The sequence below is a fragment of the Macaca thibetana genome, chromosome 6 (assembly GCF_024542745.1).
Source record: "Macaca thibetana thibetana isolate TM-01 chromosome 6, ASM2454274v1, whole genome shotgun sequence".
In the NCBI taxonomy this organism is placed as follows: Eukaryota; Metazoa; Chordata; class Mammalia; order Primates; family Cercopithecidae; genus Macaca; species Macaca thibetana.
The window spans coordinates 80,697,005-80,715,864 of NC_065583.1; the positions used below are offsets into that span (position 1 = coordinate 80,697,005).

General features: G+C 33.9%; 1 protein-coding gene across 1 annotated transcript in view; it reads left to right on the forward strand.

Moving 5' to 3' along the window:
• Positions 1–18,860, forward strand: part of ST8SIA4 (ST8 alpha-N-acetyl-neuraminide alpha-2,8-sialyltransferase 4) — a 102,302-nt gene that overhangs the window by 42,903 nt on the left and 40,539 nt on the right. The window contains 1 exon segment of the mRNA XM_050794404.1: positions 7,074–7,367. Coding sequence (XP_050650361.1) covers positions 7,074–7,367 — 294 coding nt within the window.

Below are 18,860 nucleotides of genomic sequence, written 5' to 3' on the forward strand. Positions count from 1 at the left end.
TTAAGAATAAGGAGTGATCAATTGGACATTTTTTGCCTTTTTTTTAACTATTCAGTATCTGACAATTTCTTGTTATTTAAGGAGAACCTGTAAATATATAGAAAGGGGACCTGCTATCCACTACAAAAGCAAAAATTGATCAATATTTTCATTTCTCTCTGCCTAGCAGCACGGGAACAGAAATGTGGTCAAAACTAGTTTAACCACATTGTCCTAATTATGACTTTGGCTGGTGAAATGTGGGGTAAGAAAACTGGGTTTACTAGAAGTTCAGAGTTCCCTGATAGTGAGAAATCACGGTGTCCCTGACAGGGACATAACCCATTGTTTGGGGGCTATGATCTTTTTAGTGATTCTGTGGTCTAGCCAGGTTTCCAATAAATCACTTTTTTCTAAGTTAAGCCAGAGTTGGTTTCTGGGAGTTGGGTATGGACAAGAACAGAACAGAAACAAAGGAAATAGACACTATGCAAATGTCACAAGAAGTCATATTAAATAACAAACATTATAATAGTTGGTTGCTTTGTGGGATGCAATTTTTAAAATATAGTATTCAGTTATGTGTATGTTATGTGTCACTGATATTGCCATGTGCTTTGTACTGCATTTAATAAATGAGAGAACTTTACAAAATGATTACTGAACACCTAATATGAGATATTTTGGCAGTGGGAATAAGTAATGAACCAGACAAGATAGCTACCCGCATTAGTAGAACCTGAATTTTGTTGCCATTTCAGAATTTGCTGTTGGCTTTTATAAATATATTGTGAAGTCCCAGATAAAGAACAGCAGTTAACGCTTTACCCTTCGTTTTCCTTATTACAAGCAACTATGCATTGACAACCAGATGCCATTAGACTTTCTTTTTAATTGATAAAAGTATTTACAAATTGTTGTCTTTATGATGTCTTATCATTTTAATTTATTCATTTTTGGTTCCTTTTACACTCTGCTCTATTTTTTTATCCTTTCTTGAAAAAACAAGTGCTAACTTGTAATTAGTCATACCATTCAAGTCTCCAAGGAGAAAGTTGATAAATGCAAAGTTTTAGTTTTATTTAAAATGTGGATTCACAAGGAAGCACTCTGACTATAAGCACCTTTCCTGATTTTACAGATTCTTTTCTGTTGGTATGCTGAAGTTAATAAAGACAGTGTAAGACAGAGCTGTCCTTGCCGTTTGTCATTAGCTGAAGTCCTGGGATATCTCTGTAATTTTAGGTCTTAGTTTAATCCATTGCTTTATATCAGAGAAGATAATTGTGATTTTATATTACATTTAAATAAATTAAAGATACTAATAGCATTTTAGCGATCTCATAATATTTTGAGATAATGCTTCCAGTATCCTCTTATTATTTATTTTGAGACTTGAGTTCCAGTGCTAAAGAAGATTTTTTTCTTTCAGCAATAACATTTGTTTAGGTGTAGTTTTTCATACTGGGCACATTTCTTATAAGATGTAAATCTCTTGAAGAGAAAGAAGATAAAAATTTACACATTTCAATATATTTATTTTAAAATTAAACTCAATGAGTGGTTTTTACTTCTCATTTTCACATAGAACCACTTTTTATTTTAGGAAAGAGAATATAGGCCACTGGTTTTATTGTAAAGAGTCTTGATTTGAATTCATGTGTTCTGAATTTTAGTACTGTACTTTTAAATGGCATCTCAGAAGTGCGTCATTTTTCTTCTTTCTTCTTTGCTTCCTTCTTCCCTCCCTCCTTTAGTGTGTGCACATCTACTATTAATTACCTAACCTTTTTTCCACAGTTACATAGTAGGAAATCTCAGAATCAACCTTTTATTTTCCTTCACATTCTTTCCTATGTCTGTTTTCTTTGGTGGCTTTTCAGAGGATCACAACCTTCTGTATATTCCTACCAGGCAGTGACTTTCTGCATGCTGGAATTATCATCCTCTCCCACCCAAGACCCTACCTTTGGGGAGGAGTGTTTACAGAAGACTGAGGAAAGATGAAACCTTCACTTTAGCCAATTAGACTTTCAGACCAAACATAAGGTTCAACAAGGTGATGGAAGTCATAGCCATATCACCTTCACATATACAACTGAACTTGTGACCAAGTTCTTTGTATTTATTTTTTGCTTCCTTTCCATTCTTAGGGATTCAGTGTTACACAATATTTAAGAGCATGAGCTTAAAATCTGCCTCTACTACTTACAAACTATGTAATCTTGGACATATTTCTTGCAACTCAGTTTCCTCATCATTGGAAAACAGCAATAGTGACTATCTCATTGGCTTATTGTGAGAATCACATATATTACATGCAGAGCACAGAAAATGCTCCCTGGCACATCACAAATGTTCAATACAAGTTAGATATTCAGCCAGGTGGGGTGACTCATGCCTGTAATCCCAGCTACTTGGGAGGCAGAGGCGGGTGGATCACCTGAGGTCAGGAGTTTAAGACCAGCATGATCAACATAGTGAAACCCCATCTCTACTAAAAATACAAAAAATAAAAAATAAAAAAAACATAGCTGGGCGTGGTGGCGGGCACCTGTAATCCCAGCTACTTGGGTGGCTGAAGCAGGAGAATTACTTGAACCCGGGAGGCGGAGGTTGCCCTGAGCCAATATTGCACCACTGCACTCCAACCGGGGTGACAGTGGGAGAAGCCATCTCAAAATAAATACAGAAATAAAGAAATAAATATTTTAAAAATGTAAGTATTCTTCTTAGAGCAATAATAAAAGATTTTTATTACCGTCTATGTGAATTATGTTATTATGAAATTTTAGCTGGGAGGCCTTATTCTCCTGAATACTTGAGTTATATTCCTCTTTTTAAGTACAATTGACCATGTCTATGGGTTTTAAAGTTTCCATGCTGCCTATGGAGTCAAATTTGTTTCATCTAATATTTAAAATGTTTGCAGTCTGGCCCCATCAGCCATTCAAGTCTCAATTCCCAGGGGATCAAAAGTAAATTTCAGCCAAAATGGCTTACTAAATGTGTTGTAAATAAAGTCTGGACTTCCTTATGCTGTTGCTCAGAAAGATCTTATTTGACATGCCTTTAATTTACCTGCATGCATTTCCAAAGATTTATGATCATAATACATTGTAAAAGGAAAGAGTATGTGAAAGGAATTAGCATAATCTAATATGTTGTATCCATCCAGGGCAAGGGAATTTTGAGAAGAATTTCAAATATTTTGTTTCATTTAATTTTCCGGTTACAGTTTTCTATAAATCAGTTAGCCTGGTTTATAGAAAAATTTGAATCTCTGAAATATTTTTATTTGTCACTTATACTTGAATAAAGTAAAAAGTAAAAAGAAAAAAGAGCTATAAACTTAGAGAAGTTAAGTAACTTGTTTGATGTGAACTCCATTGCCCACATTTTAGGTCTCCATTGCCCACGTGGTTACTGATGATCAGATAGCTAAGAATAGAAATGAAGCTAAGTATCTTTTATTTCTCAAAGTTTAAGCCAAATTTGGATAAATATGAGGTATATATTTAACATTTTTATTTAAATTAAACAATATATTTTTCCTTGGCATAGTTCTCCTTTCTGTCCCCTCCAAAATCTAAGCTATTCTGTAATATCTGTGCAGTTATAGCAAATTTGACTGAAGTTTCCATTTTTGTTTCCACAGAAATGTGAGAATGACACAGTCTAACATATTTCTTGGTGTTCAGATCTTTGTTTAGTAGAAGGAATTTGATTATATTTTCATTCTGTGAATTTCTCTAGAAATTATGACACTGTTCTTCCCACCCTTGCCAGTAATGTTAACGAATCTGGGTTTGTGAAAAATTTCCTCTTCTGTTTAGTCATTTCATTATTTTCATGATGTGTATTGTTTGTATTTCTATCAAGTTAAGAATTTCATCAATTGGCATTGTTAAAAGCATAAAATGTGGTATGTGTGTATATGTGTGTATTTTGTGTGCCTATTCAGCATACTGAAATGCAAATGTTCAAGGTGATATTTCAACTTTATTTCTTATATTTTGTTTACTACATTATGGTATACCACAGGAAAGTCAACTTTTAATCCTATGGTTAATAGTTCAAAAGTCTTATCAATTAGTTATTTAATACTTTCTAGTAACATTTTGAAATATTGTCTATCAAGAGATCTGAGGTATAGATATTATGCTTATGTTTTAGATGTTTAAAACCTTTTGTTTAATAACTGCTCAAAATTTGGGAAAGGTCCTGGCTGAATGGCCTTGAATAATATACGCGAGTCCTAGGAATCTGAGCTATAAAGCTAAGGCTAAATGATAAAACATTCTTTCTTCTACAGGAAGGTTTGTGTGAAGGATGAATTTATAGACATTTATCATATTTCTGAATGAAATCGTATGTACAATAGTGTCAGTTAAAACTCCTGTCCTGGAATGATTACAAACTAGATGGTGCTTTTCCTTTATAACCTATATGCCCTTGGACATGTTTCTCAACCACTTTAGCCTTAGTTTCTCATCTAAAAGTGAAGTTAATACTACTTTTTACCTCAAAGCAAAATGAATGGTTTGAAGTCTATGTGGAGCCCACAACCTTTATGACAGGAAAGTCAAAGAGACTGACAGGTCACATGTGCCAGCTTTCCCTAGGAATTTTGATAAAGTAATCAGAAAGTTTAAATATGTGACAAGAAAAAGTATAGAGTAATTGAGTGATTTTTTTCCTGAAGGGATAATTTAGCAGAATATATCATTTTTATTCTATTTAATTGGGTTGGTTTTTACTAGTTTTACTATTATAGTGAAAATAAAGTATAAATATTGATTTTTCTACAATCGGAATCCTCTGAAAAGAAATTACTGAGGGTTTGTTGTAGTGGAAAAAATATCCAAAGCTATTTCCCCAACAGGAACATGTTAATTGTAATGTTACAAGTATTCTCACTATTTTACCTAAAGAAGTGTCAGTAATAATGATGTCCAGAATATAATTTCTCCACAATTTCCAAATTCGTGTTATAACTAGCTTCATTAAGATTTTAGATTACTTTTAATATTTGTGTAGAGCACATTTTAGGACTTTAAAATGATCAAGTCCTTGATCTTCCTTGAGTTCCACAAGAAGGTGTTCACTTTGACAAGTATTCACATCAGCAAATCTTTTTCTGGTCAGTCCTGTTTGTAATATTCTTACCATAATGAGAATTAATAATATCAATCACAATTAGTGGTATGAATCATGAATAGAAACGAATATGTACTCTGTCATATAATATAGTGGATGTAACTAAAGATACCTAAATTGAAAAGATAATAATCTTTAACCTATACTTTCTAAATAATATTATTGTGTTAATATTTTTCCCTCAGTAGCTAACTCTAAATAACATAGAATTTGAGATGAAATATATTTGTTGTTATAGCTACATATTGTCAGAGATCTAGGAAGTAATAAGATATGTTAATTAAGAGAGATAAGGAACGATATATAAGACAGTATTTTTAATATCAGAACACATACTTGACTTTTTAATTAAAATGTTTAATAATTCGATTAATGTGACAAAGTACACAAGGAAAAGAAATGTAAGGAACTTTCATAATGTGACCAAACATTCAAAAATGCAGAAAAAGAAAATCACGTCCCTTGAAAGGCTGATAAAAATATTAAAAATAGTTTCATATTTTCATGAAAGGTTTGATTGAATTGATTCAAACAACTTTTTCCCAATACAGTAAACTCTTGTTTATCAAAATCTAGTTTTTCTTTTGTCAACTAAAACCTAATTTTTTAAAAGCAAGTTAAAATAATTTTTTTTAATGAAGTTATTTTTAAAATCAAGTATAAAAAGGTCTATGTGACCGATCAAAGAAGCAACAGAAATTGGTTAAAGGCCATATTCAAGGTGCTTTTCAAAGCTTTCTTCTAATATAAGAATGGAATCAGGTAAGGCCGGGCGCGGTGGCTCAAGCCTGTAATCCCAGCACTTTGGGAGGCCGAGACGGGCGGATCACGAGGTCAGGAGATCGAGACCATCCTGGCTGACACGGTGAAACCCCGTCTCTACTTTAAAAAGTACAAAAAACTAGCCGGGCGAGGTGGCGGCGCCTGTAGTCCCAGCTACTCAGGAGGCTGAGGCAGGAGAATGGCGTGAACCCGGGAGGCGGAGCTTGCAGTGAGCTGAGATCCGGCCACTGCACTCCAGCCTGGGCGGCAGAGGGAGACTCCGTCTCAAAAAAAAAAAAAAAAAAAAAAAAAAAAAAAAAAAAAAGAATGGAATCAGGTTATATGAATAACATCAGGCCCAAGCTCTTTTCAAAACCTTATGGCTCTAGTGGAGAAAACAATACAACATATTCTGTTCTTTACCTACATATGCATTCCCCAGGGATGCATACGTCCAAAAAGAGAAAACAGATATTTTGAGGAGGTCCTAAAATAACAGGAAGGCTGATATTTGATCTTATAGTAAGAGTTTTTCTGTATTACTTAAAACCCCAGAAAGTCACATTAAATATGATATCTCCACTCTTCTTATTTTTCTTCCCCATTTAGACCTATAGAAAACAATTGTAAATATGTTTGTGTAAGACACTATAAGGAATTGTACTTTTCCCTTAACCTCAGAGTATAAGTAAAGCCAACTTTATCTCCTTAGACTTACAAAGTTGTTGAAATGACTTAAGTTTTACAAGTGGTGCAGATTAGAATGTCAAGTCCAATGTGTTTTATTTACTTGTAGAGCAGCATGTGGTTTAAATTGCCTACTGAATGGCCAAAGAACCCTTGTGAATTTACCATCATAAATTCTCTGATTACAAATTCAAATTGTGTGGTTTTATGAAGATAATAGCAAAGGGTATTCTTAGACAACAGGTTGAATTCACACAAGTGGCATTTTGAGCCCTGTACTGGGAGTGCACTTTTTTATTGCAAGCAGCATTCCTGCACGTGCAGAGAGTTATTGAAAATGCAATCTTACCAAGTAGATGATCTGTTGGTTTTCTTTTCACATGGTTAAAAAAATGCTCATTTCCCATTCTTCTTTTCATGAACATCATTTTACCAGTGAATATTTCTTTTTTTTTCATTTGTCTCATTAATTTTTTCCTCTTCAGGTGTAATCTAGCTCCTGTGGTGGAGTTTGCTGCAGATGTGGGAACTAAATCAGATTTTATTACCATGAATCCATCAGTTGTACAAAGAGCATTTGGAGGCTTTCGGAATGAGAGTGACAGAGAAAAATTTGTGCATAGACTTTCCATGCTGAATGACAGTGTCCTTTGGATTCCTGCTTTCATGGTCAAAGGAGGAGAGAAGCACGTGGAGTGGGTTAATGCATTAATCCTTAAGAATAAACTGAAAGTGCGAACTGCCTATCCATCATTGAGACTTATTCATGCTGTCAGAGGGTAAGTGACTGGAAAGGATCAGTTTGTCCTTGGCACAGTGGAACACATATAACTAAACATTTTCCCTAGACAAGAATAAGCTTCAGTAAAATCTCCAAATGGATATATGCTTCCATTATTTCATAATGGTTACTCTATTTACAAACTTGAAGTTTGTTTACATATGATATGATTTTAATTCATCTTCTTTTTTGAAAAAGCAAATTGTTGAACCTGTCACTTATTTATGTCTGCTCATGAACAAACTACTATTTTTTTTTTATTTTTAGCGCTAAAAAGTAATAAGAATTCATAGTAAAATTAATGGGTTTTGTGTAAAGAAACTACAACAGAAGAACTGAATGGCTATTGGGCAATATTATGTAAGCATAAATATTAGATATATTTAAGGAGCAATTAAGTCCCATCTGTAGCCAAGAGGCCTACTGGTGAGAAAGGAGGCTGGCTGAGATAAAATGCCTTAATGCTTCCCCCCAAAGTCACAGATGCTGTTTTAATGAATTAAGCCAACATTTCCCTTTTATTAACACAAGTTCAGAAAAAAGCATTAAAATATAAACGCTTGCTTAAAAGTGGCAAATGACCAAAAGGCCAAATTCACTCATGCACACATATAAGTATGTAAAGAAGATGAACCACAGATGAGAAATTATGTTTGTTTACTGGAAGTGTACTGAGTGTCAGATACTGTAGCTTCAAAAATGAAGAGCTGACCACTAACTTTAAAAAATGCATAGGCTTTACAGTACAAACAGAGGCATATACAATTCACTAGTGGCCTAATAGGGGAATATATTGTCAGAGGTGTATAATTTGTCACTCAGGTTCACAAAGACACTTGGAAAGTAGATCAAACATTTGAACTGGACTTTAAAAACAGAATAGCCTGTAATCCCAGCACTTTGGGAGGCCGAGACGGGTGGATCACGAGGTCAGGAGATCGAGACCATCCTGGCTAACACAGTGAAACCCTGTCTCTACTAAAAAATACAAAAAAAACTAGCCAGGTGAGGTGGCGGGCACCTGTAGTCCCAGCTACTCGGGAGGCTGAGGCAGGAGAATGGCGTAAACCCGGGAGGCGGAGCTTGCCTTGAGCTGAGATCCGGCCACTGCACTCCAGCCTGGGCAACACAGTGAGACTCCGTCCCAAAAAAAAAAAAAAAAAAAAGAAAAAAGAAAAAACAGAATAGCAATTGCCCGAGGGATAAAAGAAACGGAATAAGAAAACCAAACAGAAGGAAATGCCGTTACATTATTAGAGGGTACCAGGTCAAGGAAATGATGAAGTGCACAGTAAACATATGGAATAATGGAGCCTGTTGTGGAACACTGGAATACAAAGTTGGAAAAGTAACTTGGGATGTGGTTGAGAAGGGAATTGAGTTTATGTTGTAGGAAGCACAGTTAGATGTCTGACTTTAATAAGAAATCTTGTAACTGCAGACATTTATTTGGCAAGGACAAGAAAAATGCTAGAGGCATAAAAACCAATTAGGCTTTTGATCAGTTTACTCATAAGATAATAAGGATGTAAGACAGAAGCAGTGGACTTGGGAAGGAAGGGCAAGTTCAGGGGGCCAATTAAATACAATGGATACAAGTCCTGAAAAAAACAGGTTTCCAAGCCCAGACTTAAAAATAGTTTCTTATACTGTAACAGGAACTGGGCTAAGGTGTTTTTGTTTTGTTCCTGAGATAATTTCCTGCAAGGATTTACTATTTCCTGTTTAAATCTCTAGAGAGTTTCTTGTATTGTATTATTCTGCACACAATTACATTGCTTTGAGACAGAGTCTCACTCTGTCGTCCAGGCTGGAGTGCAGTGGCGCGATCTCGGCTCATTGCCAGCTCCGCCTTCCGGGTTCACGTCATTCTCCTGCCTCAGCCTAGGGAGTAGCTGGAACTACGCCCAGCTAATTTTTTGTATTTTTAGTAGAGACGGGGTTTCGCCATGTTAGCCAGGATGGTCTTGATCTCCTGACCTCGTGATCCGCCCACCTCGGCCTCCCAAAATGCTGGGATTACAGGCGTGAGCCACCGCGCCCTGCCTAAATTGCATTCTTATAATTACATCATGGTTATTCAACACACATTCTCTTGGTGTTTGACAGGAAGTTTCAACAAAGTAAGATAAAAATATGTGCATTTGGATAAGTAACTGGTTTTGTTTGTTTGTTTGTTTGTTTGTTTTTTAAGTTACAAATATCCCTGGTAATTACAATTTGACTCTTAAAAAAAGTACATTTTAAGAAAGTGTAACATTACAGTGCATTGTGTTAAGAACATGTCTGTTTTTGTCTGTTTGGGTATCATGTTATTCTGAAAAACACCTTAAAAAGATAACTTTTCCATCTTAAACACACACACACACACACACACACTCACTCCAGTGATAGCAGATTAAGTTTTAGTAAGAAATACTCTGAAGTAAGCAGACTATGGAAAACTAATGAGAAAACTTAAGATTACTCTGAATTAGTACCTTTGTTTCCTAGATTTTGGTTTATATTTCTCAATCCGATACCAAAACCGAAGCATGAAATAAGAGGAGTGACTGCAATAGTGCATTTTCAATAAGTTAGAATCCAGATAGTGTTATATATGATTAACAGTGAATACACATGGGTTTTTACATATATTTTAAAGGTAAAAATTGCAGATTCTTTCAGTAATTTAATAAGACTCCTATGTTTTGTCCTATTCACTTTTATAACCATTATAAATATAAACTACTTCACTAATTCCTAAGCATTTTATTCCAAAGAGCAACAAGGCTAAATTTCTTACCACTGGTGAAAGGAATGGTATGCCTTTTTTGGTTACTGTGAATTAGATATATTTTCTAAACTGATTTTGAATTCTGTAGAAATAACTTCTCTCTCCACCTTCCTTATCACAAATCTACATATACCCTCTTAAAGGGTCAAGGTATTGAGTTCTAAGCTGTGGCCATGGATAATAAAAGGAGCTCTAGAGAGTCTTGTGACTTTTCCAATAGAATGGAAATTTGTACACATGGTGTACGTGTGAAAGGCAACTTCATTATGGATTTTATTGAAACTAGTACATTAATGTATGCAAGATAGTGTTTTGACATAATGTATGTAGTTTCTACTGGAACTGCAAATGAAAATAAGGAAGTATGAGCACTGATGAAACAAAAATGATTTATGTGATATGAAAGCAAAGGCAAACTCCCCAAAGAACTATTCTTTAAGTAATTGTTTTACATCTCCTTTGACTTACCTCTCTGAAACCCTGTGGTTAATACAGTTCAGCAAAATAAGGAGTTTCATATCCTCTGTTGATTACTGGACTTGGTTGACCCTCATGAGCAATTAAAGCACCCAAGACGCAGAATTTAGGGTGTGTATAGTCATAATGTTAAAATGTGAAGGCTCTTCCAAGTACTGCAATTACAAATAAAAAGTTTAAGTGATTTGTAAAACAAGATTCCTGAACACAATGAGGATCATTTAGATAGTTTTCATACGGTCAGACATCATTACTTAACCATTTTGCCCTCTAAAAACTGTGATTCCTTACTAATTTTAAAATCCTATTTAATTTTAGATTTTTCTATAAGCTCTAAAAATGAAGCCGTCAGTCACAAAATTCAGATACTCTTAAGTATTGTTTTAATGTGTTGCAATTCTTCTGAAACCATATTCAGTAAAACAGAAGGAAAAGTTATATACATAGATTCATAATTTAAAAAGAATCTTGCAAAATAGTAAAAGAGTAATCTAATGGGGACAAATCAGATATATACATTACAAGTTTAAGAGAATGTATGAAAACATAAAATCGGTGTGGGATTGCCACTTTTTTATTGGTATTTCTTCAGAAGCCCCACGTGGTCTGCATTTTTCAAATTAGCATTTTGTATTTTTTTTTTTTAATAAAGAAAGGAATAATTTTGGGCCCAGTGCAGTGGCTCATGCCTGTGATCCCAATACTTTGGGAGGCCAAGGTGGGTGGATTACCTGAGGTCAGAAGTTCGAGACGAGCCTGGCCAACATGGCAAAACACTGCCTCTATTAAAAATACAAAAATTAGCCAGATATGGTGGCACACACCTGTAGTCCCCGCTACATGGCAGGCTGAGGCAGGAGAATCGCTTGAACCCAGGGAGGCAGAGGTTGCAGTGAGCTGAGCTCATGCTACTGCACTCCAGCCTGGGTGACACAGTGATTCTCTGTCTCAAAAAAAAAAAAAAAAAAAAAAAAAAAAAAAAATTGGAGCAAATAAGATAGTAAGCATGAAGAGGGGATTCGGGGTCTTCAAAGTCATTTAAAAATTTGACTACAAAATGTAAAATAAAAGCTTCTTATTTATATCCAGCTAAGAAAATTATTAATATACAACTTAATATCTTAATAACCTGTTTAAATTAATGACAGTTTTATATAATATTTTAAAATATTATCTAAGACATAGCTCAAAATACATTTTTATAAAATGCTTAGAGATAGGTAAAAATTCCTATTTTACAGTTGCTTTAATTTGACTAGTAATAACCAAATGTAGTTTTTACATTGGTGGGATGATTATACTTAATTTTCTTACATTTAGTATGGGAAAAAAACAAACATTACAGAAAGTGTATCCTCAGTTTCACTATCGAACTATGACAGATAATTTCATAAGAATCTTTCCAAAAACCATATAGATAGAGAAGCATATTTTAAAATTATGTTTTAAATGCACAAGCCTAAATATGTATTTATTGTAGTAGCTCTACAACTCGAATCATATGTACTCTTTCGCACTTTATTTTTTAAATTAACATGACATTTTCTTAACAACACATAAATACAGCTTTTTTTTAAATAGCAAAGTATATTCCATCATATACTTTTCTATAATGTATTTAACCAATCTTGTTTGATGGACATTTGTATTCTCATTTGTTCTTGTTATATATAATTTTATTTTGTTATTAAAAATAAATTATAGGAAAAACGAGAGGTAGGGAAAGAAAAGTAAATATACAATTCTGATTAGCTAATTTTATAAGCTAATAGTATATTTTAAAATATAAAATTAATATATGCTCACAATAGGCCAGGCATGGTGGCTCATGCCTGTAATCCCAGAACTTTGGGAGGCCAAGGCAGGTGGATCACTTGAGGTCAGAAGTTTGAGACCAGCCTGGCCAACATGGAGAAGCCCCATCTCTAATAAAAAATACAAAAATTAGCCAGGCATGGTGGCGCATGCCAGTAATCCCAGCTACTAGGGAAGCTGGGGCAAAAGAATTGCTTAAGGCCAGGAGAATCGCTTAAGGCCAGGAGGCAGAAGTTGCAATGAGTTGAGATATGGCACTGCACTCCACCCTGGGCAACAGTGTGAGATTCCATCTCAAAAAATAAAAAAAAAGTATGCTTACAATAATAATTCTGAACAAATAATTATATATAAACTAGTCTTATATTACCTTTTCAATTACAATATCCTGAAGGAACAACATTCAGAGAATGTATGAAAACATAAAATTGTTGTGGGATTGCCACTTTTTCATTGATATTTCTTCAGAAGCCCCATATAGTCTTCATTTTTCAAATTAACATTTTGTATTTTTTTTTTAAATAAAGAGTGGAGCATTTTGGGCCCAAAATTGCTCTTATTGATCTATTCTTTTTGTCTGTGTGTGTGTATATATATATACACACACACACACCTTATATATATACATCATACATGTATATACATCTATACAATATGCATTTAGAATGTGTTTTTTTTCCCCAGAAAAAAAGGGAATTTTAATAAACACAGAGGTATGGATGGGTTTAAACCTAGTGAATACTGTATAATATGTTCCCTTCTGAAAATGTTATTTGTATTCAGATATTTTTTTTTTTCTTTTTCTTTTTTTTTTTTTTTTGAGACGGAGTCTTGCTCTGTCACCCAGGCTGGAGTGCAGTGGCCGGATCTCAGCTCACTGCAAGCTCCGCCTCCCGGGTTTACGCCATTCTCCTGCCTCAGCCTCCCGAGTAGCTGGGACTACAGGCGCCCGCCACCTCCCCCGGCTATTTTTTTGTATTTTTTAGTAGAGACGGGGTTTCACCGTGTTAGCCGGGATCGTCTCTCAATCTCCTGACCTCGTGATCCACCCGTCTCGGCCTCCCAAAGTGCTGGGATTACAGGCTTGAGCCACCGCGCCCGGCTGTATTCAGATATTTTAATTTAATTTTATTTTATTTTTTATTTATTTATTTATTTTTTTTTGAGACAGAGTCTCGCTCTGTCGCCCAGGCTGGAGTGCAGTGGCGCGATCTCGGCTCACTGCAAGCTCCGCCTCCTGGGTTTACGCCATTCTCCTGCCTCAGCCTCCCGAGTAGCTGGGACTACAGGCGCCCGCCACCGCGCCCGGCTAATTTTTTGTATTTTTTTAGTAGAGACGGGGTTTCACCGTGGTCTCGATCTCCTGACCTTGTGATCCGCCCGCCTCGGCCTCCCAAAGTGCTGGTATTACAGGCGTGAGCCACCGCGCCCGGCCAGATATTTTAATTTTAAACATTAATTAGTTTAAGCTTTTGATCTGTTGATATTCGAGTCTGGGAAAAAAAAATGTTAAAATATTTACATTTGAATCCTTTGGCCCCTGCTAATTATTATGAACTATTATTAAAAGATTTAAACCAAAAATGAGATTTTTAATTCAATTACCTTAAAAATTTTGATGGCCCCTTAGTTTTTTTTTTAATTTTTACTTTTTTTTAATTCTACTATAACAAAAGTAATATATTCTTTTGCCACCACATTATAAGTACTAATTTGTTTTAATATGATGGGGGTTATCCTCTTATTAAATTAATAAGCTTCTACTTTGTATTAATCAAGATAAACACTTGGATTGAGTACTCACAGAAGATACTGATAAATGTATATAATATTCTGTGATGTCACCATCATAGTAAATAATTCCAAAGTTATTTACCATTTTTAAGCTTACATCTTTCTCAAAAAAATTTTTAAAGATAATTCATTTCATATAGATTTTTAAAATTTTGATTCAATGAGTAGTATAGTTCAGTGCAAAAGTAGTTGTGGGTTTTGCTATTGAAAATAATGGCAAAAACCATGATTACTTTTGCACCAGCCTAACGCTTTTGGTTTTCGTTATTTATCTTTTAGTGGAGAATACATAACATACCTGTATACTTAAAAAAAAATAGAGTCTTTTTTAGTGATTGCAAAGCACATGAGTATGTGTAAGATAAATGGGCTACATAAACTGCCTTAGATTTGCCTGGAATTAAAAATTGTTGTTTTTATTTGAAATACTTGGTAAACATCTCATGCCCTACAACAGTGTTTTTTTGTTTGTTTTTTGTTTATCTTTGTTTTTTTGGTTTCTTTTTTGAGACAGAGTCTAGCTCTGATGCCCAGGCTGGAGTGCAGTGGTACAACATCGGCTCACTGCAACCTCTGCCTCTTGGCTGGGTTCACGCAATTCTTCTGCCTCAGCCTCCCTAGTTGCTGCTACTACAGGCATGCGACATCACGCCCGACTAATTTTTTTTTTTTTTTTTTTTTTTTTTTAGTAGGGATGGGGTTTCACCATGTTGGCCAGGCTGCTCTCGAACTCCTAACCTCAGGTGATCCATCCACCTTGGCCTCCCAAAGTGCGGGGGTTACAGGCATGAGCCACTGTGCCCAGCCAGCAGTGTTTCTTAAATTCAAGCTTACATATGTATCTTGGAGATTCTGTGAAAATGTTCTTGATTTTAAAGAGGTTTTGAACAATTCTAACTAAGAACACTGACTTAGAGAATTTTAAAGAATTTTGCAGAAATTTGATTTCCAAGGAAGACAAAAACAAACCTTTCCTATTCTGACTTTAGACAAGACTGTTTAATTCCTTTAGTGTCAGATTTATAACCATTAAAATATAGGTATTGATGTATATAATCGTATAGATTCCTTTGGGCTCTAAGAATCACTGGTTCTGAACTTTGATTGTCCTTACACATGGGAATATTCAAACTGTCACAAAAAAACCTCTTGTCCTTAATTAAACATTCTCAGGAATGTCTTCTCCGTAACTTCCTAAAGAGGTTCATTAAATTTTTGATAATCATGATAATAAAGAGAGCTTTCTAAAATATTTCTTCTTTAAAGTCATTTTCTCTTGATATTTATTCTTTACATGTTTCAACACCACAATTAAGTTAACCCACCATCATCTAAATGTTTACTTGACAGCAAAAGAAATATATTTAAGAAATATATATTTGAAATATATAAGAAATATATATACACACATAGGCACACATAGATACACATTCATATATATATAAGCATGTATATATACCTAGGTAAATATATAAAAAGAACAGACAGACATGTTTATTGCTGAATTTGCCCTTTGTTTGATTTCTGCAATTATTAATTTTTTAAAAAATTCATAACTTTTTTGATAAATGTCAATTGTGGAAAACCTATTTCTGAACTAGTATTTATATATATGAAAAATAAAATTAGTATACATACATATTTACTATTATATCTATATACACACACTATACAGACTTTACATATATAGTCTATATGTATTCTCAATATACTTTGTAAACACACACAAAACATATATCAATATATTATATATAATTCTATATATTTTCTTGCTATTTCTCTGTCTCTATATATGCTATACAGAGTATATATACTCTGTGTGTAGATATGTTTATATTCTTTGTATATATACACACGGCATAAATAGATAGATATACTGTATATAATTTACACATACTAACAAAGTATAAAATATACAAATATATGTTTTATATAATTATATAATATGTAATAGTATACTCATAGTATATATGTTTATTATTCTATGCAAGTTACTTTGTTAGACATTTTGTATGTCAAACATAGTGCCAATAATATATTGATTTTCTTGTAATAATGGTACATTACTAAATTTTATTCAACTGTAGTCACTTAGGATTTTCAGAAATCAGTTTTTCCATGCTTAATATATAGTAAAAATCCTCCCTTTTATATTTCTGTTGTTGATGTTTGACATGCCATCTTGAATTTATTTCTAGTAATTTCATCTTTTGTTTTTAAGTAGGTATTGTTTTACATTATTACTTTAAGTGACTAAATAACTCTTTATTTCCTCATTCAGAATATAAGATAATAGTTTAATTGATTTACGTACTTTATATGCAGTATCTTTTTTGCTTCATTAATTTTATTAAATAAAATTACGGTGAACAACAGGATATCACTTAATGTACCCTCCTAGGGTTCCCAGGGTTTTGCTAGAACATTGATATTCTATTTTGGCATACCTTCCTAAACTACCTGTGCTCGCACTTTATGGCATGATGATCAATACCATAATTCTTAGCTAAATGTAAGAGGGAAAAAATATGTCTTACACATATCAAGTGACATATCTCTCTAACTTCTCATCTGGGTAGTTTTCACTCTGTTGAAAAATATTTAATGGTTATTAAAAGAATGAAAGCACACATTAGTTGCTTTGGTAGAATATTTTTATGGTTTCTAACCAATAAACAGATTATATTTTCACACATCATCCATCAACTTTTTTTCAGCATTAAGACTAACAAAAATATCGTTTCTCAAATGTTAGTTGCTGCACTCATCTTTCAGATGCAAAAATTCATTTTAAATGAATGTAAGGGTTAAAGTCTATATAAAATGAAGATGATCTTCTGCAGGATAACTTCATGTGAATGTCATGGGTTTGTAGAAGAATGTGAATCAGACCAGGCTCCCAATAGTCTGTAGCAAAACTATAGGCTAAAATACATCATCAATAGACCTCAGGAAATTGAGTTTATTAGTCATTCTAATGGATTGTTTTGGAGTATTCTATCAACTCAAGTCACATAAGGAAAAGCAATTTTAAAAAACAACTTTGAAAAGAGAATATTCACTCCAAGTGCTTTCTGAAAATGGCTTACTTGTTTTAAAATTAGTCTTAGGCTAAAAATGTTTCCATATGGTTTCTATTTTGACCTATGAGCAACACAGCTGTAATATTTCTTTATAAAACATGTGTCCTAGTTTAATGTTTTTGAGTAGCTAGATGCTGCGTATTAGGTATTTTAAACCAAAGGAGATTTCCATGAAAGGATATTTCTTTCCTTACTGGTGGACTCTGATATGCACACTTCCGGAACTTCAGTGTTTCCTGATATTTTAATCTGGTTACCCTTCAGTCACAATGTTATTTCCTAGTAGATCCTATTATTCATATTGCATTGTGTAATGTGGAAGTAAAAATAGTTTATGTCTGAGAAGATATTCCCAAGTCTGTGGCTCAAATTGGAACCTATGGAAAACAGCTTTCATTCTGCCCCTGACCAATATGCTTCCCAGTTCTGGTTATCTCTCATTGAGACTAAAAGGCTTTGCAAAATATCTAGAATTTCTTTGGAAGAGTAGTTAAGGTTTCATAGCACCTCTGTGACATTGGCATATTTTGGCTTTCCTTCTTGTTGTGTATTTTTCTCTCTTCTTCATATAGATCATTTTTTATTCCTTCAAGTCTCAATTTAAAGGTGAGTTTCAATTGGGCATCATTTCTCACTCTTGTTCCTTTTGGTGAGATTGACCTGGGTTTCTGCTCTCTGTATTCTCTTCTCTTTTGGAACATTCTTCAAAATGTATGAGTATTGTTTATTTTCAACTTTGTAGGTTTATTTTAAAGTTTTTCTTAGCAAATATTGACTTATTCATCTCTGTAACTAAAAGAAACATGAATTCCCAGTATATGTTACGGTGGAGGTTGGGGCACATGTGCAAAGGGGTGGAGAATAAAAATGGGCAAAGTTGTGCTGAAGTTAGACATTGCAATTTGGTTCAGTTAGTTCTCTAGAGCAATTCAAATAAGCAGGGAACCAAACAGAATTGAAGAAGAGGTTTTTTTCATCAATCTGGGTAGCACTAGAAATTATTTTCACCAGGCAGTATTATGATGAAGAAGAGGGAAACTTTCAAGAAGGAAGGCTTGAATTCTAAATAGTGAGGACATAATCTGGATAGTTTGTTTTCCTGCAATTTATTATTAATCAAACTATGTATCAACTTGTGCCCTGAATCTACTAAATTATGAAATTAATGCTTACTAAATTTTACCTGCCTGTGGTGTTTGTTAGGGTAAAAATAGAAGAGCAAGTTCTGATAAGAAAAGTAGATGAATCATAATAATGAGGCATGACGTATGGAAGCATCCAGGCTGACCATCTATAAATTCATCCTGGCCACCTGAGAAAAGTACCCTAGATCTATAATTTAGTAACAGTTTTCTCTTGGGTGTTATCTTTCAAAATCTGCATAAATAAATCAGTCCATTAATTTTTAATATTAATTTATCATGGTGCTCTATAGAGGAAAAATGGTTACTCAAACATTTTAGCTGGGGAAATAAATTAATTGTCATTATTTTATAAATTCTAGGACTGAAATTTCATAATCAGAACAAAGCGCTATACTGCTATA